Below are 27,609 nucleotides of genomic sequence, written 5' to 3'. Positions count from 1 at the left end.
GTGCTCTGTTGGCTGCTTAATAAATATTAGGGTTTCAAATATTGGAAATATGAAATGATATATGTATTGAGAATTTAGTATATTACAAAATGTAAATTTAAACAGCAGTGTACTTGATTAGGATACAAAATTGCTTTCAAAGAATGTGTAACAAATATTATGTCAGAATATTATTGGTGGAATTTAATCATTTATCTAAAAAATACTGAGAGGTATTCATTTGGAAGTTTCTGAAGTTTTAAATCAATGTCCATTGAGAATAATTTAATATCAAGGTTAAAACATGCACATTTTAAAAATATAGTAACCTAAATTGTAAAAAAAAGGAATAGAAAAACAAGGTTGCTAGGAATAAAAAAAGATATTTTTCCTCATTTCCCAAGCAGTATGCAACCACTAGGATACAAAGCCAAGATAAATCATAATGAGGACACCTTTTAGATAATATTGCAAAAGACTTAGAACTTCCTACAAACTTATTAACCTCTTCCTCACATTAAACAGAAATTGAAAACCAAAGATGCTAGTTATCAGCTTCATTAAATTTTTGTGGTATGGAAAATAATACTGCAACCAAAGTCAAAAGTAAATGGATAGGGGCAGCTGGGTAGCTCAGTGGAGTGAGAGTCAGGCCTAGAGATAGGAGGTCCTGGGTTCAAACCCGGCCTCAGCCACTTCCCAGCTGTGTGACCCTGGGCAAGTCACTTGACCCCCATTGCCCACCCTTACCAATCTTCCACCTATGAGACAATACACCGAAGTATAAGGGTTAAAAAAAAAAGTAAATGGATAGACAGGAGTTTCCTGGTTAAGATGGTGGCTGAGTAAAAAGCAGCTGCTTAACCACTCCTAACCAAAACATAAATGACTCCTCAAGAAAACATAAAAACAAATCCAGAGGAATGAAGGGACTCCACAACAGGGCACAGCATTGAAGGTATGTGGAATTGGGGCATTTCCATGCTATAAAGGGGTGAAATAGCTCTCACTAAAATGCAAGTTGAGCAACCCCCTACCCCACCCCATACCACCTACAGTGCCAAAACCAGTGCACAAGAGCTAGAGCAAGCTTGGGGCACCTATTAAGTCCTTGGCAGCTACCTGGGGTCACCAGGGCCTGTTCCGGAGAACAGCAATACTTAAGACCCCAAGAGGCTAAAGAACACACACGGGTTTTGAACTCAGACCCTGAGCGCAGGCTCAAGCGCAGGCTCTTGAGTCCATGGATCCTGAGCTCAGGAGCAGACTTGGATCCTGAGCACTGGAGTGGACCTTGAGTGAGGACCTAGTGCAGAGGGGTGCACGACTGTGGAAACAGCGCCCTGAAACTATTAAAGGAGCCTCAGACAGAGGAACAAACAAGGGGGCCCCCAGGAGGCTTGACCCTGAGAACAACGAGATCTGAGACTTCAGGAGCCTAGAGAGCTCAGACAGACCCTGAGTGTGAGGAAAAACCTGAGAGGGCACAGGGCTAACAATGGCAAGCCATTCTCAAGAACCCCAAAAGAGAAAGATCATCAAGAAGAAATCTGTAACACTCGACAACTTTTACACAGAGAAAGTCCAGACCACAGAGCAAACAGCAGAGGAGAACAAACAAGTAATCACATCCAAACCTTCCCAAAATAATGAAAACTGGTCACAAGCTATTGAAGAGTTCAAATCTGAGATGATGAGAAAGATGGAAGAGATCTGGCAAGAAAATAACAGTTTAAAAGGCAGAATTTCACAATTGGAAAGTGAGACAAGTCAACTGAAGACCAGAAATGACCAGATTGAAAAGGAAAACCAAAAGATTATAGCCGAAAACCAGTCCCTAAAGGCTAGAATTGAGCAATTAGAAGCTAATGATTTTTCAAGACAGCAAGAACAAATAAAACAAAGTCAAAAGACTGATAAAATAGAAGGAAACATGAAATATCTCAATGAGAAGGTGACAGACCAAGAAAACTGGTCTAGAAGAGACAATTTGAGAATCATTGGTCTTCCTGAAAAAGCAGAAATTAATAGAAATTTGGACTCCATACTAAAGGAAATTATTCAGCAAAATTGCCCTGAAGTTCTACAACAAGAAGGCAATATAGACATTGAAAGGATCCATAGATCACCCTCTACACTTGACCCAGAAAAGACAACACCCAGGAATATAATAGCCAAATTCAAGAGCTTCCAAGTAAAAGAAAAAAACCTTACAAGAAGCCAGAATGAGACAATTCAAATATCAAGGAGCACCAATCAGGATCACACAGGATTTGGCAGCCTCTACGCTAAAAGACCGCAAGGCTTGGAATATGATATTCAGAAAGACAAGAGAACTCGGCCTTCAACCATGGATCAACTACCCATCAAAACTGACTATATACAGAAGAACATAGTACACAGAGACTAATACACTATGGTAAAATAGAATGTAATGGACTTCTGTACCAGCAGCAATGCAATGACACAGGACAGCTCTGAGGGATTTATGGTAAAGATGCTACCCACATTCAGAGGAAGGACTGCAGGAGAGGAAACATATAAGAAAAACAACTGCCTGAACGCATGGGTTGAGGTGGACATGATTGGGGATGTAGACTCAAAACTACCACACCAATGAAACTATTAACAATTTGGAAATAGGTCTTGATCAATGACACATGTTAAAACCAGTGGAAATGTGCATAGGCCATGGGTTGGGAGAGTGCAGGGGGTGAAGGGGAAAGTGGGAGCATGAATCATGTAACCATGTTAAAAATGAATATTAATAAATGTTTAATTAAAAAAAGTAAATGGAGAAAAACTGAAATTGGGCAATTGAATAAACTACTTAAATACCTATATGGAAATATCAGAAATATAAGATTATAAAAATTCATGGGAAAAAATCTAGGAAGTGTCTTTATAGCAAATGCAAATTGTACAGTAAGCATTTCCAAATTTTTAAATTCAGAAGTGTAGGGATTAAATTTATGATTGGACTAAATATAAGAGAATGTGTTTGCCAATTTAAAAATTAAAACACAGCTCAAGTCAAAATGACTTTTTAAATTAGCTTTATTTACAAAAAAAGAGGGAAAGAACGAAAGTAGAGAAATAAGAAAGAGGATAGAGTAAGAAGTGTAGCTTATCACCCTAAATGTTGCTCTGGTGCTTGGCTCCACTCTGGCAGGGTTCTAGAAATCCCAGCTGGAGGGCCCAGTACTGAATTAAGCAAGGGCTTCACCCATGCAGCCTCCTCCAAGAGTGAGGCGTCTCTGATGCTAATCTCTCCAGAAGCCAGGAAATGAGGGTCAGCTTTTTTCACTCATCCACTCCAAAGTCCAAAGGGAGAAGATCCAAGAGCAGTCTTACCAGGAACAGTTCAAGTTGCCAGTCCCAGGTCCTCCACACTCCAGATTCAGCCCAAAGACCAAAGACCTTTGAAGACCTCCAAGAGCTCAAAGACCTCAAAAAGACCTCAAGGAGAGGAAGTTCAGGCCCTTTTTATGAACCTTTCTTTATGTCCCTTCCTGTCCCTTCCTCCACTTTATAGGGACCAATTACAGTCTTTAAATTTGCTTAATACTGCGTAAGGGGCAGTCAGTCACTTCTGGAAGTGTATCTCACTTTAGTAAGTGGTTCATGAACCTCCCCCACTTAACATTAAGTAGGGTTTTCTTACTTTTGGTTGATTAAATTTAAAAGTAGGCAAGGGGAGAGTCAATCCTTTCTTCACAAAACTATTTCAATAATGATTTTAGAACACAGAAACTCTGATTAATCTCCAATTACCATGTCACAAGTATTGGATTCTTGACTAAATTGTTATATATTGAGTGTTACCAAAACATGGGATTCTGAAAAAACTAAAAGTATGTGTTTAAATATAAGCATATGTTAAGAAATAATCTGTTAGAATTTGATGTTTATTTGCAATGATATATGATTTGTACTGTAAACTAAAAGTTTAAGGTAAAATGGTTATGACAGTGTACAAAAAATATTACATTATGTATTAGGATAATGTTCATTCTCTTTGAAGTAACTAACAAGCTCCTGTTATACCAGCCATCATTAATCAAGATATTGTTAGTTGATATTTAACTCCTAGTAAAATTATTAACCTTTTTCCTGTATAAATTGAGAAGAATTGCCAAATACTTTAAGCATGGTCAGTGAGTATTGAAACTCAGAACAGACTAGAAAATTATTGAAAAGAAAAACTGGTTATGATGATTTGTAAAATCAAATCTTTTCAGTGTGTATGTGAATCTTGGAATTTTTTTGGCTCCAAGATTCAATTGGGAGCACAATACAGAATGAGAGAGGAGGAGACAGACAAATGAGGACTATGCCCAGATTATATCATGGACTAGAAATTTTCAATTCCATTCCATTTACATTCAGTGCCTTTTATGCACCAGGCCCTGTGCTATGCCCTGGGGATCCCCAAAAGGGCAAAAGACAACCTTTGTCCTCAAGGAGTTTACAACACAATGGGGGAGACCATATGCCAAAAACAAATATACATAAGGCAAGGTCTGTATAGGAGAAACAGGGAATATTGAAAAGAATAAGGGCACTCTAATTCATTGGGACTCTGGTTAGGGTTAAGGACTTAAGGGAAGTGTCGTCAGTGTTCTGAACTGGGAAGGAAGAAATATTCCAGGCACGAGGTACAACCATTGAATATGCCTGGAGCCAGAGGCAACTAGTGTAGACACCCCTACTTAACACTAGGTAGAGGAGGTCCACAAGTCATCCGTTACTAAAGTGGGTGACAAGTCCAGAAGCAACTGACCATACCTGGGCAGTGCTAGGCAAATTAAAAGACTGCAATTCGTCCCCATAAAGTGGAGGAAGGGGCAGGAAGAGATGTTAAAAAAGGACTATAATGGGTGATGAACTTTCTGTGCAAGAAGTCCTCATCCTGATTTTTCCAGTTAAAGAAGCTTGGACTGGGACTGCGGCTCTTGGACTGCTTCTGGTAAGTCTGCTCCTGGATCTTCTCCCTTTGGATCTTCTCTGGGTGAGTGCAAAGCTGGCCTTCCTTTCCTGGTGTCTGGAGAGATGTTTTGGAGAGTCCTCCCCTTATTGGAGGAGGCTGCATGTGTTGAATCTTTGCTTAATTCATCATCAAGCAACTGGACACTGAGTAGGTCCGAAAGATTGAGTTAAAACACCTGAAGCTACACCTCTCTGTTCATGTAAATACAAAGTAAATGACTAGTAATCTGGGATGCCTAGAGCAGGGGAAGACAGGATAGCCTGTTTTAATTTAGAAAGAGGTGACAGGTGTTCTGCCTCTAATTTAAGGGGTTCACAGTGGAAATGTGCATTGGCTATGGGGGGTGGGGGTTGGGGGTAGAGGGAAGAGTAAGAACAGGAATCATAACCATGGAAAATTTTTCAAAAAAATAAAAAAATAATTTAAGGGGTTCAGAGACTGAATTCTATGTTAAAGCAATAAAGGGCTTGGTGATTATCCTGTAGCAAGGGATCTGCTGCCTCCAAAACCTTGTTGCTCCAAGAATTTCCCTCAACTGTTTCTTAGTGGAGAGTGTGCACAATTTTTTAATATCCTCAATGTGCTTAGGAGAAATGGAGTCCCCGCACCATCAGTTAAAATGAACCCTGAATATTCCACTCTAGGGAAACACCACTCAACCTTTGCCTTAGAGATCCTGTGGCTTCTTTTATGTAGCTCTAAAAGTAGATGTTTGCTGTCTTCTCAGCATACTGTGGCATTTGGTGAGGCCAGGAGCAAATCATCCATAAAATTTATCAAATGGCTTTCCTCAAACTAGGTAAATGAAAGAACATAAATCTTGTAACCATGGAAAAATATTCTAAATGAATGAATTAATTAAAATTTTTAATTAAAAAAGAAATTATAAGTAAAATGCATAAAATTGGGAAAAAAGGAGACATGAAAAGGAATTTGCTCTAAGTCTCTAAGAGCTGGGCTTGAATCTGGGTAAGAGTAGACCTCTGCTGGAGTCTATCCCTACTGGCCAACTCATAAGCTCAACTNACTTTAGCAGCTATGGGAAGAAAGGCAGTATAGGACAACCTTCCATTACCTGTCAACAGGATCGATAAGAAAATGGCACCAGATCCATCTCCATCTTCTCAGTTCTGTTCTCTCTGGCCTTCTGGACAGAATAATCTTCAAGTCACCATCCAATTGTTAGAAATTCCAGAAGAGCTTGCAATGGCCCACTCATTCCCTAGCCCAGCAGAAAAGCAGGGGAAGGTGAAACCTGGTCTAAGAAAGGTGCTGTCCTCCACTCCACTGTCTCCACTGTGGAGCCAACCCAAAACATAGTTTAGCAGCATGATGAGCCCTGTGTCCATCAGAACTCCATCCTCATCTACAATATCTCAATTTCTGTAAACGTGGCAGGTGTAGGGGATCACGTCTTTGTACCAAGGAAGGCCCCATAAGCACACACAGTATATAAACTCCACTGCTTGGAATATGTTGTCCATGTTCACCTTGACCTCTTGGATTCAGTCTTTTCAGGTAACATCTCTTTCTGAGAAGTTTCTTCTGGTCCCTAAAACTCTTAAGAACATATCTTTCTAGGGGGCAGCTGGGTAGCTCAGTGGAGTGAGAGTCAGGCCTAGAGACAGGAGGTCCTAGGTTCAAACCTGGCCTCAGCCACTTCCCAGCTGTGTGACCCTGGGCAAGTCACTTGACCCCCATTGCCCACCCTTACCAATCTTCTACCTATGAGACAATACACCGAAGTACAGGGGTTTAAAAAAAAAAAAGAACATATCTTTCTGAGTTCTAGACCTGTTTCTTCCTCAATCCTCTAAATTCTTCCCCAGGGCTTGAATTCTCTCTAGTCATTACCCACCAACATGGTCCTCTCTGGGGCTCCACTTTCCCTACCTCTTCAACACCTCTTTCCCTCCTTCATCCCCAGGACTCAGACCCTCCATCATTCATTCAGATCAGTTAAACTACCATCAAACCTGGGCAGCCACACTAACTGAAAGTAGAGGTCCCTGTCATTTGAGGAGTAGGCAGCAAATGTGTCTTAAGATTCTGTAGACTACCATTTTATAACTGTGAATCTAGATTGGATGGGATTGTCTTAAAACAAATTGTAATGTATTATCACTTAAATTCACATGTTTTCTTAATAGAATAATTATATTTGACCTTGTCATTAGTTGGTAGCACAGACCTTAATGAAAAATAGGCTTAAAATTTGATATGTGATTAAGTTATACTGGTCTCTGGAATATAATCAGTCCCGAGTATGAAGCTGATAGATGCATGGTGATTTTCTATGTAAGATAATTGAAGTCATTTGACTGTCAAGCATTTTATTTCATATTTTAAATCCATGTTATCATTTGTTATCTTTTAATTTTTTTCTTCATGGGAATTTTGGAGTAAACACTGTCTATGAAATGATGCTCATTAAAAATGATTTCTATACCACAACTCCATTACTAAATTAACTACCCTTTAGATCTAGATGCCTTGAAATGATGAAATCAGGTATTTTAGTATGGTTATAATGTTTAAAAACTGAAGCATTTAATTGGACATAGTTTTAAAATAAATGATAAATTGTAACCCTTTTTAACTTCTTTCCACATTGCTTACATTTATGAGGTTTCTCCCTAGTGTGAACTCTGATGTAAAATAAGACTGGACCACACTATGAATGTCAATCATTATATTCACAAAATTCCTCACCAGTGTGGCTTATCTAACACAAAGCAAGATAGGAGCTCTGTCTGAATGTCTTGACATTGCTTGCACTCATAAGTTTTCTCATTTGTGTGGATTCTCTGATGTATACTTAGATTTAAAAAATGTCCAATGACTCCAAGTATAAAATTTTTAAAGTTTTTTAATAATCACTTGAAGTAAAAGAAAAAAAGAACAAAATTAAAAGCCTGAGTAAAAGCCACATGAGTGAAATTCTCCTGCCTGGCACTCACCCCACCTCCACAAACCACGTTCCTGGGAAAAGATCAAGAGGGAGGAGCTATACAAAAATATATCATCCCTACATTAGCACAACATGTGAGAAGGAACATGGGAAGCTGGGAAAGAGTTCTGAGGAGCAAAATTCTAATTATACAATAGCAAGATGAGAGCTCTGACTGAATGTCTTTCACCATGGGCCGTGTTCTTTTGGAAAAAGGGAGGGAAAGATAGGGAAAGGAAGAGAAGGAAGAGAGTTGATTGCATTCATAAGGTTTCTGCCCAGTGTGGATTCTTGGATGTAGATCAAGTTCAAATCTCACTTTGAATGTCTTTCCACATTGCTTGTGTGAAGGGTTAAAATTTGGGGGCCAGGAATTTGAACAAAAGTCAGGAGGCTTTTAAATACAAAATGCTTAGTTCATTATTAGGGATAGAAAATAGAAAGGAGGAAAGTGAGAGTAATCTTATGACAGCTTATGACTATACTTAAGATCCCGTTCCCAATTAAAATTTTCTTAAAAAGCCCTAAGCCCGACTTCAAGGGTAGTATCTTCTGCCAGGCCACAGCTCTCTAACTAATAATATGCCTGCTATCTATCTACCTAAGTTAATCAGTAATCAATAAGGCTGTTAAGGCCTTAAATGCATTTCTCTGTATCCAATGGTCAGTTAGAAACTCTCAATTCCAGAAAGCAAGTCACACACACTCCTCTCCTCAGGGGACCGAGATAAAAAGCCCTTTCAAACAACCTGCAACTTACTTAACGACATACTTTTAAGTGTCACCAACTTACAAACTGCACAGCAGCACGTCTTTTACTCAGAAATACTATTGTTCTTTACGACTTAAATAGAAGGGAGAAGCAATGAAAACTCTCAACACTTGCATTCATAAGGTTTCTCCCCAGTGTGGATTCTTTGATGATAAGCAAGACTGGAGCTGTCCCTGTAAGTTTTTCCACAGTCAATGCATTCATAAGGCTTCTCCCCAGTGTGGATTCTCTGATGATAAGCAAGATGTGACCTCTGACTGAATGTCTTTCCACATTGACTGCATTCATAAGGTTTCTCCCCACTGTGGATTCTCTGATGTTCAACAAGGCTGGAGCTATCCCTGAATGCCTTTCCACACTGATTGCATTCATAAGGCTTCTCGCCACTGTGGATTCTCTGATGATAAGTAAGATAGGACCTGCGACTGAATGTTTTTCCACACTGACTGCATTCATAAGGTTTCTCCCCAGTGTGGATTCTCTGATGTACAGCAAGACTGGAGCTCACACTGAATGTTTTTCCACAGTGATTGCATTCATAAGGTTTTTGCCCAGTGTGGATTCTCTGATGATAGGCAAGACTGGTGCTATTCCTGAATGTCTTTCCACACTGCTTGCATTCATAAGGTTTCTCCCCAGTGTGAATTCTCTGATGTACAGCAAGATTGGACCTCTGACTGAATGTCTTTCCGCAATGATTGCATTCATAAGGTTTCTCCCCAGTGTGGATTCTCTGATGTTCAGCAAGACTGGAGGTGTCCCTGAATGTCTTTCCACACTGGTTGCATTCATAAGGTTTCTCCCCAGTGTGGATTCTCAGATGTCGAGCAAGATGGGAGCTTTCACTGAATGTCTTTCCACACTGATTGCATTGATAAGGTTTCTCACCAGTGTGGATTCTCTGATGTGCAGCAAGACTGGAGCTCTGGTTGAATGTCTTTCCACACTGATTGCATTCATAAGGTTTCTCCTCAGTGTGGATTCTCTGATGTACAGCAAGACTGGAGCTCTGGTTGAATGTCTTTCCACACTGATTGCATTCATAAGGTTTCTCTCCACTGTGGATCCTCTGATGTACAGCAAGACTAGAGCTGTCCCTGAATGGCTTTCCACACTGACTGCATTCATAAGGTTTCTCCCCAGTGTGGATTCTCTGATGTAGAACAAGACTATCACTCCGACTGAATGTCTTTCCACACTGATTACATTCATAAGGTTTCTCCCCAGTGTGGATTCTCTGATGATAAGCAAGATGAGAGGCCTGACTGAATGTCTTTCCACACTGACTGCATTCATAAGGTTTCTCCCCAGTGTGGATTCGCTGATGTACAGCAAGATGAGAGCTCCAATTGAATGTCTTTCCACACTGCTTGCATTTATAAGGTTTCTCCCCAGTGTGGATTCGCTGATGTACAGCAAGACTGGCCCTGTGCATAAAAGTCTTTCTACACTGATTATGTTCACTAGATTTTTCCTCAGTTTGCATTCTTTGATGTTCAATGAGGGATGAATTTTGAAATTCAACACCAAATTCTCTCCAAACTAAGTTATTAGGACCATCACTAACAAATATTTGTTGTCCCATTTCTTCCACAGAGAGGCTCACTTCTGTTGGAGTCACCTTCATTTCAGTTCCGATCTCTTCTGAAAGAAACAAACAGTATAACATACATACAGAGTCACACATACACACATTTATCTCCTTTATTCCACTGTCAGAACAAAAACTGCTTTATATCCTATTTCCTCGAATAAAAAGAAGTCTTCCAACTTAAATGGGCACAATCCATCATTTGGACATGCAATTACCTCAAATCTAAAGAGCAATTTAAGTAACAAAGAGCCTCCCATAGCATCACATTGGCTCTTTGTGATTTTGGCAAGGCTGGCAGTATTACATTCCTATTTTAGACCATCACCTCAGAATGCCTGGCTGAGTGACTCGACCCAAATCCTAGCATCTAAGAACAAATCTTGTGACTGGGCATGTTCTCTCCATAGTAGGAGAAAATTCACTTTCAATTTTTCCTTTTTACTTTCATTTTCATTGCTTATATACATCCAATTCAATTCTCATAAGTATGATACTGCAATGTGCATATATTCTAAATCCTCCTATTATTTTATGATCTAGGTGATCCTTAAACATTATATAATTTCCTTCATGGTTGCTTTTGAACGTATTTTTTTTGTTGCAGGACCTGAGATCACATGAAGAAAAGCAACACTGTTTTTTGCATTCACCCTGAGCATGAAAGATTTTGTTCTGTTCTCTACTTCTTGAGAGTAGCTTTTGCTTTTCTTTGAGTGCTCCTTCCCCCTACAATAAAATCCTTCTCCTGAAAACAATTTAACTAAAGACATGGCATTTTTCATATTTAAAAATGTATCTCTTGTAATACCCTGAGTCCATCATCCATTTATAAGGAAATGGGTTGCATCCTTCATTATTAGACCTTTTGTGCCATTCCACTTAGTGGTTCATGAGACCTTTGCAGATTTGAGATAATGCTTCAAGGACTTGGGCTAAAAATTAGTTACTGGCACTTTCAAAATGAGTGGCCCAATTTGTTATAACCATATTTCCCTGTTGGGTAACAAGTATTTCAAGCATAATTTTGTTTTTACTTCAGTGATTCCAAATGATCCTAACCAAGAATATGATGCTTTTGGGGTGGACTCAATGACAACCTCAAACTCTGACTGTTTCTGACTCTGTAATACATTCTTTTAGTTTCACAAGTTGACATCAAATTATTTCCAAACTTCCAGGAAAGTTGGCCATACATGCTCACAGGTAAGCATAGACTCTCACTGGTTGTCTGTCCATGTGACGTTACTGGGTTACTCTGTAATTGCATCTCATCAGCTTTATAATCATGAAGTCAAGACATTACTTGAGTTTGCATTATTCTTGCAGCTGAGATAGCAGGCTCCTTGCAAACCCGGGTCATTAGACATGCAGAGGAGAGACTGTTATGAAACCCTCAATGACCACAAACATTTACAAAAAAGCCCTTCACTGGCCACCCACTGCAATGCTGTGCGTGTTTTCTGATCTGAACATTTTTTCCAAATAAGTTCCGGTTCTTCTGGCTGGAAGTTCCTTAAAGGCCTTGCTCTGTACCACAGGTTACTCATTTAGCAGTTTCAGTGAGAGTGTAGCCAATTTGCCATTGGGAGAAAAAATGAAATTATATTAGAACTGAAGGCAGGTAATTGAGTCTGGTTAGTTAGCTCCTCTGGCTCAGCCTGGCCAAACCAAAACAAGCAAGCTGCTGTTTGATGTCTTTCAGCTTCTTCTTCCTGCTAGATGTTATGCCTAAACAGCCTTCAGGATCCACCCCTTTCCACCCTCTTCTTCTTCTCCTGCCCACTTCCCGGATCCCTCCTGGGCCCTAGGATACCTAGATAACTACAGATGATTTGATTTCCTAAATATCTTGGGGCAGTAGAATCAGTAGAGTGATGGTCTGGGTACAGGTTGGCAATGCTAGTCAAGTACAAGACAGAAGGATCTTGCAAGGTTGAGCCAAGCAAGTCACCAATCCCCAAAAGACCAGGATCCACAGATCTCAGGTCCAAGGGAAGTGAAAGGAACCAAAAGCCAGGGCTGCCAGGGTATTTATAACCACCATGGCCAACTGCTTTCTCCCCTGTCCTCATGGCCTCTGGGAACATTCTAAGATCCAACGGCCCTCACCCGTCAATCAAGGGTGAGACTCTCTGCTCCCAGAGTTTCAATATAACAAGCTCAAACCAAAAAAATAATTTTCATCCCTCAGCAAAAAAGCCCATACAATTCTCTTCCTATTTCCCACCTAATAGAGATGCTGGTGTTTTCATAATATTCTTCTTAAAAATTACAATACAGGATGTGGTGCATTCTAATTCTACCTCAGACACTTGCTAGGACTTTTAACACTGGGCAATTCACAGGAGCTCTGTCTGTCTCAGTCTCCTCAACTATAACAAGGACATAATAATATCATGTAACTCCTAGGGTTCCTATGAGGATCAAATGAGATAATATTTATAAACTGTGTGACACATAGTAGTTGCCCTATTCTAACAGGTTTTATTTTATCTTTTTAATTTGATATTTCCTCCTTTTGATTGCCTTTCTTCTTAAATGTCTTCATTCTTCTATTTCTTATTTCCCTATTGAATTAAATGCATTTCCATTCCCTAACACTCTTTTCTCCCTGGATCATCTCAGAGTGAGATTCAGGATCTGTTGCTTCTTTTTAAACCACCTGCATTTTGGGATCCTAGAGTGTGAGCTGGTTTTGTCCTTTGTGTTCTCAGGGGATTTTCCTAGAATATATTTTATATTTAATCCATTTTTACTGACTGGGCCCAGGGCTTATGTCAGGCCCAGGCTCTCTCAGCATCCTTGCATTCTGGTCTCTGTCCTGGAAGACAAATGAATGTTCTGGCCTTAGCCCTGTTTCTGTCTCTTTCTTGCCCTTATTTCTCAGTAGTCAACAGTAACTCGGGTTGGAACTAAAGCAGACCCAATCCTGAAGATCACAGAAGCTTCTTTCTACATTACCATCTCCCTAAACTGAGGGAACATGGTCACTGGATTCTCCAGGGACACCATAAAGTTTGAGCCCCAGAGATCAGGAAAGAGCCTGGGGCTGGTGATTTATGTAGTTTTTGCTCCTACTCATGTGCTGTTGAATGGAGAGAATGAAAATCATGAAATAGCTCCCTAAGTCCACTATAAATTTAGGCTCCCTAGTCTCAGCTGAGTCCTCACTATGGTAAAGCAATCCTTTGACATCTCCTTAACTGATTCCCTTTGCCATTCACCACAGCATCTTTTCTAAATATTTTCCTGGTCTCCAACTCTCCTTTCTGGCTTACTCCCAAACACTGCCCACACCTTCTGAGTTGAGAACTTAGTTGTATTTTTCACTTTTAAAAAATTGGACATTCAGAATGCCTGCCCTTTGATCCAGCCATACCATTGTTGGGTTTGTACCCCAAAGAGATCATAGATGAACAGACTTTTAAGAAAATGTTTATAGCCACGCTTTTTGTGGTGGCAAAAAACTGGAAAATGAGGGCATGCCCTTCAATTGGGGAATGGCTGAACAAATTGTGGTATATGCTGGTGATGGAATACTATTGTCCTCAAAGGAATAATAAACTGGAGGAATTCCATGTGTACTGGAAAGACCTCCAGGAATTGATGCAGAGTGAAAGGCCAGAGGCAGAAGAACATTGTACACAGAGACCAATACACTGTGGTAAAATAGAATGTGGTAGACTTCTATACTGGCAGTAATGCAGTGACCCAGGACAATTCTGACGGATTTATGGAAAAGAACGCTACCCACATTCAGAGGAAGAACTGTGGGAGTGGAAACACAGAAGAGGGGCAACTGCTTGAACACATGGGTTGAGGCAGACATGATTGGGGATGTAGTCTGGAAACTACCACACCAATGCAACTATCAACAATTACTAACAACTATCAACAATAACTAACAACATGTTAAAACCAGGGGAAATGTGCAACAGTTATGGGGAGGGGGAGGTCGGGGAGTGAAGGGGAAAGTAAGAGTATGAATTATGTAACCATGTTAACTTTTCTAAAAAATAAAATATTAAAAAAAAATTTGACATTGATAGAGCTCTCTTATTCTCCAGATTTTACAGAGCTCAGATGCCTCCTTTTCCTCTTTGCCCTCAGTATCAGAAAAAAAGGTCATTCTCCTCCAAACTAAAGAAAATCTCTTTAGATGTGCAAAAAACCCCATTCCATTCCCTCATCTAAACCCAGTCTATTCCTTCTTACAGAACCTCTATTTTTCTTTCACTTTCAGTATTTCCCACACTAATGTAATAATTCTTTTGCATGAGAAGTAATAAAACCATTTCTCTCTAATGCTCCAAAAACTCTCACTTGCTCTATTAGCCCCATGAGATATTGTCCAGAATCAGTCCATGGTTTAAGGGCTAACTTGCTAGAGATGGCCATTTGCAGTTAGTTTTGCCAATGCATTTCCCTTGTTTCTTCTGTTATACTTTTTGCCTAATATCCTCAAACTAGAGTTCTTGCAGCTCCAGGCTATCTTCCACAATTAAGACTTCTCTCGTGCTCCTTCACTTTTGTGCCTTCCCCCTCTTTATTTGCTGCAAATGATTTAGTGTCTGGAGGGCTTCTACAGAATTGCTGGCATTCTGTTTGCTTCAGCAGATGGTGAACTCCATGAGAACAGTGTATCCATTGCATGTTTTTCTGTCCCGTATAACTGAGTACAGGACCTGGCACAGAGCAATCCCTAATATACATTTCCTGCTAATAAGAAGCTCATATTGGCTAACAACCCCCTTCTGAAGATTCAGAAAAGTCTCATGTTCTTCGATTCTAAACAATGACTTCTTATGAGGTCACAGACTGATCTCCTGAAGGGAGCTGAAAGGGCATGTAGTCCACCTCCTTCATGTTTCTGATACCAAACTCAGGCTCAGGGATTCAGTGACTTGCCCAGGAAGCCACTGCTAAAATATCTGAAAAGAACTCCAAGTCAGGTCTTCATGCCTTCATATCTAGCCTTCATTATGACATATAGATTTCTGGTAACAATAGCTCTCATACACCTCTTCTCGAAATAATTATTAAATTTGGATTTTGACTAAATAAGGGAGTTACAGAAAGTGCCTCACCTACTCTAAATGCAGATCCAGTGAAATGAAGCTCGCTCCCTGACAGAGTTCCAATCTCCATGTGGGAATCTCAGTCACTCACCAGCAAGTCTCGCAGGATCCAGCCAAGTTTCCATTGCAGAAAAACCCTCCTGAGCTAAGCTCACTGAGGCAGCAGTGAACCCAACAAGAAAGCCCCTGGTTCCAAAAAGCTCCAATGCCAAAACTCAAAGTCCCAAAGCCAAAAACTTTGGTTGAAAGGTCCACAACTCCAAGTCAAAGTCCAAAAGCCCCAAGGAATGAGAAATCCAAAGGAGAAGATCCAAGGAGCAGAGACTACAAAGAACTCCAAAGGAGAAGTCTACTGGACAGGAAGTTTAGGACTTTTTATAATCCTTTTTCCACGTCCCTTCATGTCCCTTCCCCACTATACGGGAACCAATTGTAGTCTTACAATTTGCCTAGCACTAGGGGTGGAGGGCAGAGGCCTCTGGAGTTGTCACCACTCTAGTAAGTGACTTATAAACTCTCATACTTAGTGCCTGGTAAGGTACCAAGTAGGGGTACTTAAGTTTTCTCTGCTGATTGATAGACAAAGAGAGTTGGATTTTTCTATCCGTTTGTACTTTCACTGTATCTCTTTTATAAATAAAAGATTTATATTTTCAAATCATTAATTTTAACACTTACATAGACAAAGAGATTTGGATTCACTCTTCACATGCATCACTCACCTGGAGAGCAGTTTCTCAGGTTTTCTTGCTCTAGAATCAACAGAGCTTCCCTTTGCTCAAAATAAGAGATCACGTCTTCTCTGGAAACTGCAAGCCCTGGGCATGGGGAATCAGTTAGGGAGGAAGATGGAGAGAAAGTTATTTTTAGGGAAAGACACATGAATCCAGTCACTCCATTTACAGAAACGTTCCATGGTGTTAGCACATGAGTCTGCCCTCACCCCATAGCATTGGTAATGCAAGGAACCCAGGATAGGATGTGCCATGTTTTCCAGCTCTGGGACCTATAATGAGCAACAGCCAAATCCTCTCCCTACTCCCCACCATGCTGGATTCAATTCTGGCAGGAACTCCTAACCACAAGCTGAGTAAAAGGGCTATTGTTCTGGATCAAGCCAAAGCCCCAGACAAAGAGACCTTGAGGTATCAGCTCTTGTCTTATCACCCAACTGCTCCTCACCCCCCAAAACATATATAAACCTTATGTACTTTTCAATTAGGGAGTTTCTGCCTCTTCTGCTGGGTGATTCAACAAATCCTAATTGGTCCCAATTCTCAGCTAGAACACTATTCCTGACAATGACTGAGGAATGTAAGCAGGATGCTTACAAGGACTCCTGAACAATAGCTTCCACAGCATTTATTTTTGGAGAGAGGCATACAGAGAAGATCATGAAACCAATCTGGAATTAGAAAATTTGTTTCTGGTGCATTTCCTTTGTAGAAGGATGGACTCATTCCATAGTTTCCCATTATTACAAAATGAGTCTGTTAGAAGTGGAGTGGATAGAAACCTGAGGTTCCAGTCAACAAGGTCTCAGTTTAAATCTGGTCACAAACAATAACTATGTCTGTGCCTCAGGACAAGCCACTTAATCTAATCTGTATTTGCTCAACTGAAAATGGGGATAATTGTGTGGGAAGAAGTGACATAATATAAAAAAAAAAACCCTGGCAGAGCACCTGGCCAAAACCAGGTCATTATAAATGCTTATTTCCTCCCTTCTATTTCTGATCAGCTGTGCTGGAAGTTTAGGGCAATTAGGAAGGAAGATTAAGGACAAATCTGCTCTACGAGGGACACCTAGGACCTATGAGCTGTTAAGATTATAAGCTATATTGGTAAAACTATTTTGTAGGCGGTGGATAGAAGGCCAGAAGCCGTTTGGTACACCACCAACACTGTTTATTCTAAGGAGAAGTAGGGATAGGAAATGGAGGTTGGAAAATGGAGAATAGAGTTCTTATATAGTAACTTATGCCTATAAATCTAAAAACCCTATACTAAGAGTTCTAATAAAACCTATAATCTAACTGCTCTCTTTGTAGCTTCTTCTTACCTGAAAGAGCAGGCCTACCTAAACCTACTCTCACTGACTAAAGATATAATTTCTCTTTCTATCTCATCCTAAACTAAAGTAATAAGTTTTTGCCTTCCCTTAACCTCCTTAAATCCATTTTTCTGAACTCCAACTGCCACAAGCCATCTGTCAGATCCCTGGAAAGACAGCCCAACAGCACTCCTGTTCTCTGAGACAGTCAAAGAAGAGTGAGCCCAGAACTCACTCCCTTCAATTTTTCTAGTCAGCCTCTTAAAGAAACGGAGTAATTTTCAGAAGACTTCTGCTCTTAAAGAGACAGAGTAAAATTTATATAGCTTCTTCTAATTTAGATATTTCTGCTCCTAATGAGACAGAGTGAGTTAAGAAATTCCTTATATCAGAATTAAATTTATGCTGATTAAAAAGAAAAATATTTCAAATACTAAATCCATCCTAAAGATGAAGAAGTTATAAGGAAAACCTGCCTGAACAGTTTTCAGAGATTTGTTTGGCAGGCAAAATTAGGTTCAGGTAAAGGTGAGACCAAATAATGTTTGAGAGTAGTTTCATGTCTGAGGTTCTTGAACATGGATTTAATTTCTGATCTTCTGATCTGAAGCTCCTTAGACTTGATAAGAGACAGTTTCAGGAGCACCAAAGGAAACCTCCAAGTTCCTATTACACAATGTCAACTTATTTTATAGGAAAACTAGGCAGCAGGAGGTCCCTATTTCTTGGATTCAGGAAACTAGCATTTTTATTTTTCTCATAACTGATAAAATGGTTGAAATGTTGGCTACTATTAATGAAGATATTTTATTGGGTTGCAGACTCATTTACCAGGGAGAATTGTCCTCACCCACAGAGAGGAGGTTCCAGGCATTCTCCAGCATCACTTCCTTGTACAGCTCCTTCTGAGGAGGGGCCAAGAGGCGCCATTCCTCCCGGGTGAAGTCCACAGCCACATCCTTGAATGTCACCACCTCCTAAATCATCAAAAATCATAGCACAGAGGCCTGAAATACACGTCAGGATTAATGACTCTCATCTATTAGGAGGAAACCAAGGCACAGAGAAGGTCTGGCCCCTAACCCTTTACAAGGGCCAGAGTTCATAATATGGCTTCCAAGCATTCATAAAGAGAAAACCAGACTTAAACAGAGAGTTTGCTGCACAAAGAACTCAAAAGAATCACCATAAGGTAATTAAGAGAGCGGGGGTAGGAGCGGTTGGGAGGGTAATCTTTTCTTTAAGGGACCCAATCAGTTCATTAGATTAGTATCTCTAGAAGAAAAAAAGATATTGGCAAATATTGAAAATTTTTATTATCAACAGGATAACTAGAAGTTTACTTAGAGGGAACAGTGACAAACTGCATTGGATGAAATGTCAAGAAATTTATATAAATATATATATTATGTATGTATATATTTATATATTTACAAAACTAGAGGGGAAAAAGGAGATAATATTAAGAAAAATGGGAAAACAAACAAAATGGAGTAAATTTATATTCTATAAAGAAGTGCATGGGGAAAACAGGGGAGAATATCAATATACTGGAAGGGTAAAGAGGTTGGAGAGAGGAAATACTTAATTCTTAAGTGCATTGAAATAAAATTAAAGAGGGAAGAACCATCAGATCCATTGGGGCAGAGAACTGATTGGCACCCTATAGAAACGTAGAAGGGTAACAAAAGGACTGGTGGGGAGGGAAGCAACATTAGGAAGGGAGGGGGGAGAAAGGGAAGTACAATAACGGAGGGGATTATGGGAACTGATTAAAAACAAAACACTGGTATGGAAGAAAATATTTAAAGAAGAAAGGGCAGTACAAGGAGAGAGAATCAAAATGTCTGAGAATACACAGTTGATAATTATAAATCTGAATGGGAATGGGATGAACTTGCCCCAAAACAGAAGCAAATAGCAGAGTGGATTAGAAACCAAAATCCTACCATATGTTGTCTACAAGAAACACATATAAGACAGGCAGACATACATAGGCTGGAGCAAAATTTATTGGGCTTCAACTGAGAAAAAGAAGGCAGGAGTGGCTATTATGATTTCTGACAAAGCCAAAGTAAAAATAGATCTGATTAAAAGTCAGGGAAGGTAATTACATCCTGATTAAAGGCAGTATAGACAATGAGGAAATAACAGTACTCAACATGTATGCACCAAATGGTATAGCATCCAAATTCCTAAAGGAGAAACTGGCAGAGCTCAAGAAGGAATTAGATAGCAAAACTATACTAGTGGGAGATCTAAATAGTCCTCTTTCAGATCTAGGTAAATCAAACCAAAAAATTAATAAGAAAGAGATAAGAGAGGTGAATGAAATCCTAGAGAAATAAGAGTTAGTAGATATATGGAGAAAAATAAATAGGGACAAAAAGGGAATACACCTTCTTTTCAGCAGAACATGGAACGTTCACAAAGATTGACCATATAATAGGGCATAGAAACATGGCAAACAAATGCAAAAAAGCAGAAATAATAAATGCAACCTTATCAGATCATAATGCAATAAAAATAGTTAATAGTAAGAATACATGGAGAGGCAAACCACAATCTAATTGGAAATTAAATATAATTCTTCAAAATAATTTAGTGAAAATCATAGAAACAATTAATAATTTCATTGAAGAGAATGATAATGATGAGACATCCTACCAAACTCTGTGGGATGCAGCCAAAGCAGTTCTAAGGGGAAAATTTATATCACTGAGTGCATATATTAACAAGTTAGGGAGGGCAGAGGTGAATGAATTGGGCATGCAACTTAAAAACTAGAAAATGAACAAATTAAAAATCCCCAGATGAAAATTAAATTAGAAATACTAAAAATCAAAGGAGAAATTAATAAAATCAAAAGTAAAAGAACTATTGAATTCATAAATAAGACTAGAAGTTGATATTTTGAAAAAACAGCTAAAATAGATAAGGTACTGGTAAATCTAATTAAAAAAAGGAAAGAAGAAAACTAAATTAACAGTATCAAAGATGAAAAGGGAGACCTCACTTCTAATGAAGAGGAAATTAAAGCAATCATTAAAAACTATTTTGCCCAATTATATGGCAATAAATATAGCAATCTAAGTGATATGGATGAATATTTACAAAAACATAAATTGCCTAGATTAACAGCAAAAGAAATAGAATGCTTAAATTATCCAATATCAGGAAAAGAAATTGAACAAGTCATCGAAGAACTGCCTAAGAAAAAAATCACCAGGGCCTGATGGATTCACAACTGAACTCTATCAAACATTCAAAGAACAACTAATCCCAATACTATGGAAATTATTTGACATAATAAGCAAAGAAGGAGTCCTACCAAACTCCTTTTATGACACAAATATAGTACTGATTTCAAAGCCAGGAAGACCAAAAACAGAGAAAGAAAACTAGACCAATCTCCCTAATGAACATAGATGTAAAAATCTTAAATAGAATTCTAGCAAAAAGACTCCAGCAAGTGATCAGGAGGGTTATCCATCATGATCAGGTGGGATTTTTACCAGGAATGCAAGGATGGTTCAATATTAGGAAACCATTCTGTAAAAAGTGAAACTTGGGAAATGTATAAAACTACATTTCCCGTGATCCAACATGGTCCAACTGATTTCCGTTTCCGACGTCTTGACGCAGGGGAGAGCTTAAATCTCGTGGGTTAGGAGGGAGTGCTCTCTTTTGCCAGTAAGCGCTCTCTTTGCGAGTAGGCCATGGCCAGGAAACAGGAGACAAAATGGAGGTGGCGGCAGTTTTGAATGCTTACAAGCGCGTGGTCTAATGATTTTATCTATCAAAATGGCTTTAATTAAAATACTAATTTATATTATTATCACAGCCTTTATCATTTTTCATATTAACAATCTGGCGAACCAGAAGGTCGAAATTCGAACTCTCAATCTTCCAGATAGCCTAACTATAGCCATGCCTGCTTTTTGGCCGTCTGGCTCAGCTCTTTTGAGCACTTTTTTAAAAAAGGAAAGTGACTTTCCTTGCCATGCTTTTGCTAAATGCAAGAGCACGTTTTTGCCTCCAGTGGGACTCAGCCGGCCAGTCCAGCCCAAGCCACCTTGGGAGGGAGGTCAGGCCAGCTGATTCAGGCTTTTGGCTTTAAACTAAAATGCCGGAGCCCAGCCAATGTGCTGCTGCTGATGCTGCTGCTGCTGATGCTTTTCTTGCTGCTGATGCTGCTGATCCTGACCACTTCCACTTCAACCCCGAGCTCCAGAACCTGAGATTTCCAGGACGGAACCCAGTCCTGCCGCCTTTGCTGAGATCGAGACCTCCAGAGACTGCTTCAGCTCTGACGCAAACCATTTGGGTATATTCCCCTTTCTCCCTATTTCTAGCCTTAGACCTAATTAGGCAACAACCCACACAGACTCTACACGTGGGTAGTTTTCCTGAGCTTTTCTCCTCTAACCCCAAGCCCACGTGGACCTAGCATCTGAACCTCTCAGGCGCTTGGCCTATTCAAACTTTTGCGATTATTAAAAAAACTGAACTTAGGGGAAGCCTATTCACCCCATACCTGCTCAGAACTTTGAACTGATAGCAAAGACTGGTGATAAAAAAAAAAAAACCCTTAAACTCAGCAGAACTCAATCAAAAGAACCTTAAATTGAAATCAGGGGTGAACTTTTAAAACCTCGGAACTGAATGAGCTTTATTTCTGTTTTAAAAAGACTGTATCTTACTGTATATTGCTAATTAGTTTTGTTAATTAATCTTGCTTACTTCGTTGATTTTCCTGTTGCACTGAATCATTTTACGCTAATGAAGTTTCTGCTTATGATGTTATTATATTTCCTAATTTACTTAAACGCTTACTGTATCAAAAACAATGCGGTTATATGTACCACCTATGAACATCTTATAGAGCACATGTCTTTAAAATTTATTCTGTCTTGGTAATTGCAAAGAACCTTGAAAGTTTTCCATGCTTTGAATATTACCTTGTAATTTTACAAGAGATCTTTTTTAACTTTTACTTTAAATCCTTAAGAAATTGTTGTCTTATAGGATAAAGCTTTTAGATATTTTATTATAAGAGATATTATTGCCTTAAATGGGTAGAATGCATTCCTATCCAGGATTTTAAAAACAGGAAGCCAAGGAGCTCCTGTATATTCTTATCTGAGGATGATTATACCAGAAGGTTTCTTTTTTAAATATCACATTTTTCTATGGAAGCAATAACAGCATTTGCCAAGGGTTAAAAGTTGTAACAAGTATATGATTTTGAACATCACTGTTTATTGTTTTAAAATGTGCTATTGGAAATAATGGTACTCTATCTAAATGTGCATTGTGAATCTGCTATTTTGTAAAACCCACTTTCTCTCACAGAAAGTCTCATTTTGGGGTAACATAACCCTTCTAGTTCTAAGCTATATATATATTTTTTGGATTTTTAAAACATTTTTTTTTAATGAGAGCAATTGATTTTCCCTTTTTCTCATCTTGTACTGGAAGTACATATATAATCATTATTTATCCTTTTTCTGATTCTACAGCAAATACCTGAGCCTATAGGACTGTGATTTAAATGCCTCTCTGATTCCAGAAGGGAATATGAAAGCCATTAATAGTGCTAAAGAAAGCACATGGTCAGAGACTTGACTGACTAAGATCTGCATAATAGCAGTTCTATGCCAATACTTTAGGGCTTGAAGTTGGGGTTTGAGTCCTGGAGTCCCAGTCTTTTCTAAAACTTTAGAGGACGTGGGTCCCCTCGACTTAGATTCCTAGAAAGCACCTAAGATTGGTTATTTACTTGGCTCACTTCCCTAAAAAGCTGATGATAAGTCAGATCAGAGAGAGACATTTTCCTTATGTCCTGGCCCTGAATGGGTAATTGCACACTGTTGAATTCACTTTAATTAGACCTTCATTCAAAGGTCTAAGTTTATTTTCCCTAGATTTTTTTGCACATTTTACATTTCATTTCACAAGTTAATTTTTCTTCTTTTTTCTTGAATTCTATTCTTTGTATTTTGTCATCCTTACCTGACCTGAGATACCCTTTTTTGGAAAAAAGGTGTGTTTAAGAATTACCTCACGGGGATATCTGTTAAGTTTTTTAAAATTCGATAATGTAAAAATATATGTATATTTATTTAACTCTTTTAGGAGTAATTTCACGGGGAATTATATAAAATCTTAGAAGAAAATGTATGTTTTGTAATCTATAATGTAAAGTTTAAATTCTTTTGAGAATAATTTCAGGATAAGGATCTTGCCATCTCCCCAGAATCCAGACAACGAACTTGTTTTGGTGAAGACACCATGAAGATGTCTGAGAAGCCTTCACTGTACCATGAAGACCAAAAATTGAACTTTGGGGTGCAGTTGATTGAACTATGGGGAGTTGAAATTGAGTTGTATGTATTGTTTTAAATTGTACACTGTTGTGCCAGTGGGGGACAGCCCCCCAAATTGGTTTTTTGTCAATGCGTCTAATTTTAACCATTTGTTCATCTATTTCTTTATCCCCAAAATTCCTGAAAAATTTAGAAGCTGTTATTTTTACAGGTCCAGCGAAGAAAAAAGGACTAACCTTTTTTTTTGCCGGACCTCACGGGGAATTGTAAAAAGTGAAACTTGGGAAATGTATAAAACTACATTTCCCGTGATCCAACATGGTCCAACTGATTTCCGTTTCCGACGTCTTGACGCAGGGGAGAGCTTAAATCTCGTGGGTTAGGAGGGAGTGCTCTCTTTTGCCAGTAAGCGCTCTCTTTGCGAGTAGGCCATGGCCAGGAAACAGGAGACAAAATGGAGGTGGCGGCAGTTTTGAATGCTTACAAGCGCGTGGTCTAATGATTTTATCTATCAAAATGGCTTTAATTAAAATACTAATTTATATTATTATCACAGCCTTTATCATTTTTCATATTTACAATCCACATAATTAACCATATCAACAAGCTAACAAACAAAAATCACATTATCTCAATAGATGCTGAAAAGGACTTTGACAAAATACAATACCCATTCGTATTGAAAACACTAGAAAGTATAGGACTAGAAGGACCTTTCCTAAAAATAATAAACAGTAGATATCTAAAACCATCAACAAGCATCATATGCAATGGGGATAAATTAGAATCCTTCCCAATAAGATTAGGCATGAAACAAGGATGCCCATTATCACCTCTATTATTTAACATTGTACTAGAAACACTAGCAGTAGCAATTAAAGAAAAAGAAATTGAAGGTATTAAAAGAGACAATGAGGAGACTAAGCTATCACTCTTTGCAGATGATATGATGGTCTACTTAAAAAATCCTAGAGAATCAACTAAAAAGCTAGTAGAAATAATCAACAACTTTAGCAAAGTTGCAGGATACAAAATAAAAGCACATAAATCATCGGCAATTCTATATATTTCTAACATATTACAATAGTAGAAGGAGTTAGTAAGAGAAACACCATTCAAAATATACAATCAATATATCAATCAAAAATCAATATACAATACTTAGTAATCTATCTATCAAAACAAAGACAGGAATTATACGAACACAACTACAAAACTCTTTCCAAACAATTAAAACAAGATCTACACAATTGGAAAAACATTGATTGCTCATGGGTAGGACGAGCTAACATAATAAAAATGACCATTCTACCCAAATTAATTTACTTATTCAGTGCCATACCCATCAAACTACCAAGAAATTTTTTTTTCCGAGTTAGAAAAACGATAACAAAATTCATTTACAAAAACAAAAGATCAAGAACATCAAGGGAAACAATGAAAAAAAACATGAAGGAAGGTGGCCTAGCAGTACCAGATATTAAACTATACAATAAAGCAGCAGTTATCAAAATGATATGGTACTGCCTAAGAGACACAAGGGAAGTTCAATGGGATAGGCTTGAGGTAAATGAAGTCAGCAAAACAGTCTATGATAAACCCAAAGATCCCAACTTTTGGGACAAAAATCTACTATTCGAAAAAAACTGCTGGGAAAATTGGAAAACAATATGGGTGAGATGAGGTTTAGATCAACATCTCACACCCTACATCAAGATAAATTCAAAATGGGTGAATGAGTTGAATATAAAGAAACTATAAGAAAATTAGGTGAACACAGAATAGTATACTCGTCAGATCTCTGGGAAAGGAAAGATTTTAAAACCAAGCAAGAGTTAGAAAAAATTACAAATATAAAATAAACAATTTTGATTACATTAAATTAAAAAGGTTTTGAAAAAAACAACAATACAACTAAAATCAGAAGAGAAACAACAAACTGGGAAAAAATCTTTATAACAAAAAACTCTGACAAATGTCTAATTACTCAAATATACAAGGAGCTAAATCAATTGTACAATTGTACAAAAAAAATCAAGCCATTCTCCAATAGATAAATAGGTAAGGAACACAAATAGGCAATTTTCAGATAAAGAAATCAAAACTATCAATAAGCACATGAGAAAGTGTTCTAAATCTCTAATAATTAGAGAAATGCCAATCAAAACAACTCTGAGGTATCACCTCACACCTAGCAGATTGGCTAACATGACAGCAAGGGGGAGTAATGAATGTTGGAGGGGATGTGGAAAAATTGGGACATTAATGCATTGCTGATGGAGTTGTGAATTGATCCAACCATTCTGGATGACAATTTGGAACTGTGCCAAAAGAGCACTGAAAGACTATCTGCCATAGTCTGCCAAGACTTTGATCCAGCCATACCATTGCTGGGTTTCTACCCCAAAGAGATCATAGATAAGAAGACATGTACAAAAATATTTATAGCCCTGCTCTTTGTGGTGGCAAAAAACTGGAAAACAAGGGTTATGCCCTTCAATTGGGGAATGGCTTAACAATTGTGGTATATGCTGGTGATGGAAATACAATTGTGCTCAAAGGAATAATAAACTGGAGGAATTCCATGTGAACTGGAAAGACCTCCAGGAACTGATGCAGAGTGAAACGAGCAGAACCAGGAGAACATTGTACACAGAGACAGATACACTGCGGTAAAATCGAATGTAATGGACTTCTGTAGTAGCAGCAATGCATTGACCCAGGACAATTCTGAGGGACTTATGGAAAAGATGCTCCCCACATTCAGATGAAGAACTACAGGAGTGGAAACAGAAAAAAAACAACTGCTTGAACACATGGGTTGATGTAGACATGATTGGGGATGTAGACTCGAAACGACCTCCCTAGGGCAACTATTAATTATATGGAAATAGGTCTTGATCAATGATACATGAAGAAACCAGTGGAAACGGGCTTCGGTAATGGGAGTGGTGCGGGTGGCAGTGGTTAGGGGGAAGTTAGGGGGGTAGGGGGAAGAAAGCAAGAACATGAATCATGTAACTATGGAAAAATTTTTTCTAAAAAAACCTGAAAAACACACAAACAGGTTTGGAGACTTTGTTTCACTTTTTTGGGTCTCAGCTAATAAATTTTCACCACAGAATGCATCTTCCTATGAAATCATGGGGCAAGTCTGTGTTCTATCTGTGAGATGTGTGGATCTGTGGAGGAGAAAAGAGAGAGCGAGGAAAAAATTCTTTCTTACTAGAATTTAAAAGTTATATGTTCTAAACAATAATTTATGAAGAGTTTGTGAGAATCTTTCAAGTGCTGTGTATTCTGGAGGGAAGAGAGTTCTACAGGATGCCTTAAAAAAGAACAAAGAAACAGAGAAGTTCTAGTCTGTTTTCTGCATGACTGAAATCAAGTCTGATCTAGTAGACTTGACTGAGTGATCTGGGTTGGTTTTCAATCAAGTGAAGGATTCTTGTCTGTTCTTACATTCATATCTTGAGTTTATTCTTGGTAGGACTGTTTCCAGCGAAAATCTTTTGCTTTATGATTGCTTCCCCATTTGTATATGGCATATATTTTTAAATTATATTTCACAATACAAAAATAAGAGTGATTATGATGGAGAAGGGAGAGTTCCTTTATTCAATAAACAAGCAATATTTAACTTGTGTTTCCCCTGAGCTTATTCATAAGAAACAATGTTGTCACTTTATTCATAAGAAAGAAAAAATTTAAAGATACGGCTAGAACTCTAGAAGCTTCAAAGAATTAAGAGTCAAGGGGCAGCTGGGTAGCTCAGTGGAGTGAGAGTCAGGCCTAGAGACAGGAGGTCCTAGGTTCAAACCCGGCCTCAGCCACTTCCCAGCTGTGTGACCCTGGGCAAGTCAC

The 27,609-nt window shown here is 38.6% G+C and overlaps 1 protein-coding gene and 1 pseudogene across 1 annotated transcript in view; both read right to left on the bottom strand.

Annotated features, from left to right (window-relative positions):
* The window catches only part of LOC123239262, a 174,521-nt pseudogene that overhangs the window by 105,405 nt on the left and 41,507 nt on the right, over window positions 1-27,609 (bottom strand).
* The window catches only part of LOC123239000 (zinc finger protein 665-like), a 36,631-nt gene continuing 17,816 nt past the window's right edge, over window positions 8,795-27,609 (bottom strand). Inside the window, exons 2-3 of the mRNA XM_044666269.1 lie at window positions 18,267-18,393; window positions 8,795-10,335 (exon numbers count right to left, since the gene is read on the bottom strand). Of these exons, the coding sequence (XP_044522204.1) occupies window positions 8,795-10,335; window positions 18,267-18,393 (1,668 nt within the window). The remainder of the gene's footprint in view (window positions 10,336-18,266; window positions 18,394-27,609) is intronic.

The sequence above is a fragment of the Gracilinanus agilis genome, chromosome 3 (genome assembly GCF_016433145.1).
Source record: "Gracilinanus agilis isolate LMUSP501 chromosome 3, AgileGrace, whole genome shotgun sequence".
Taxonomy (NCBI): Eukaryota; Metazoa; Chordata; class Mammalia; order Didelphimorphia; family Didelphidae; genus Gracilinanus; species Gracilinanus agilis.
The sequence above is the reverse complement of the archived record's forward strand: the minus strand, read 5'-3'. Positions and strand labels throughout refer to the sequence as shown.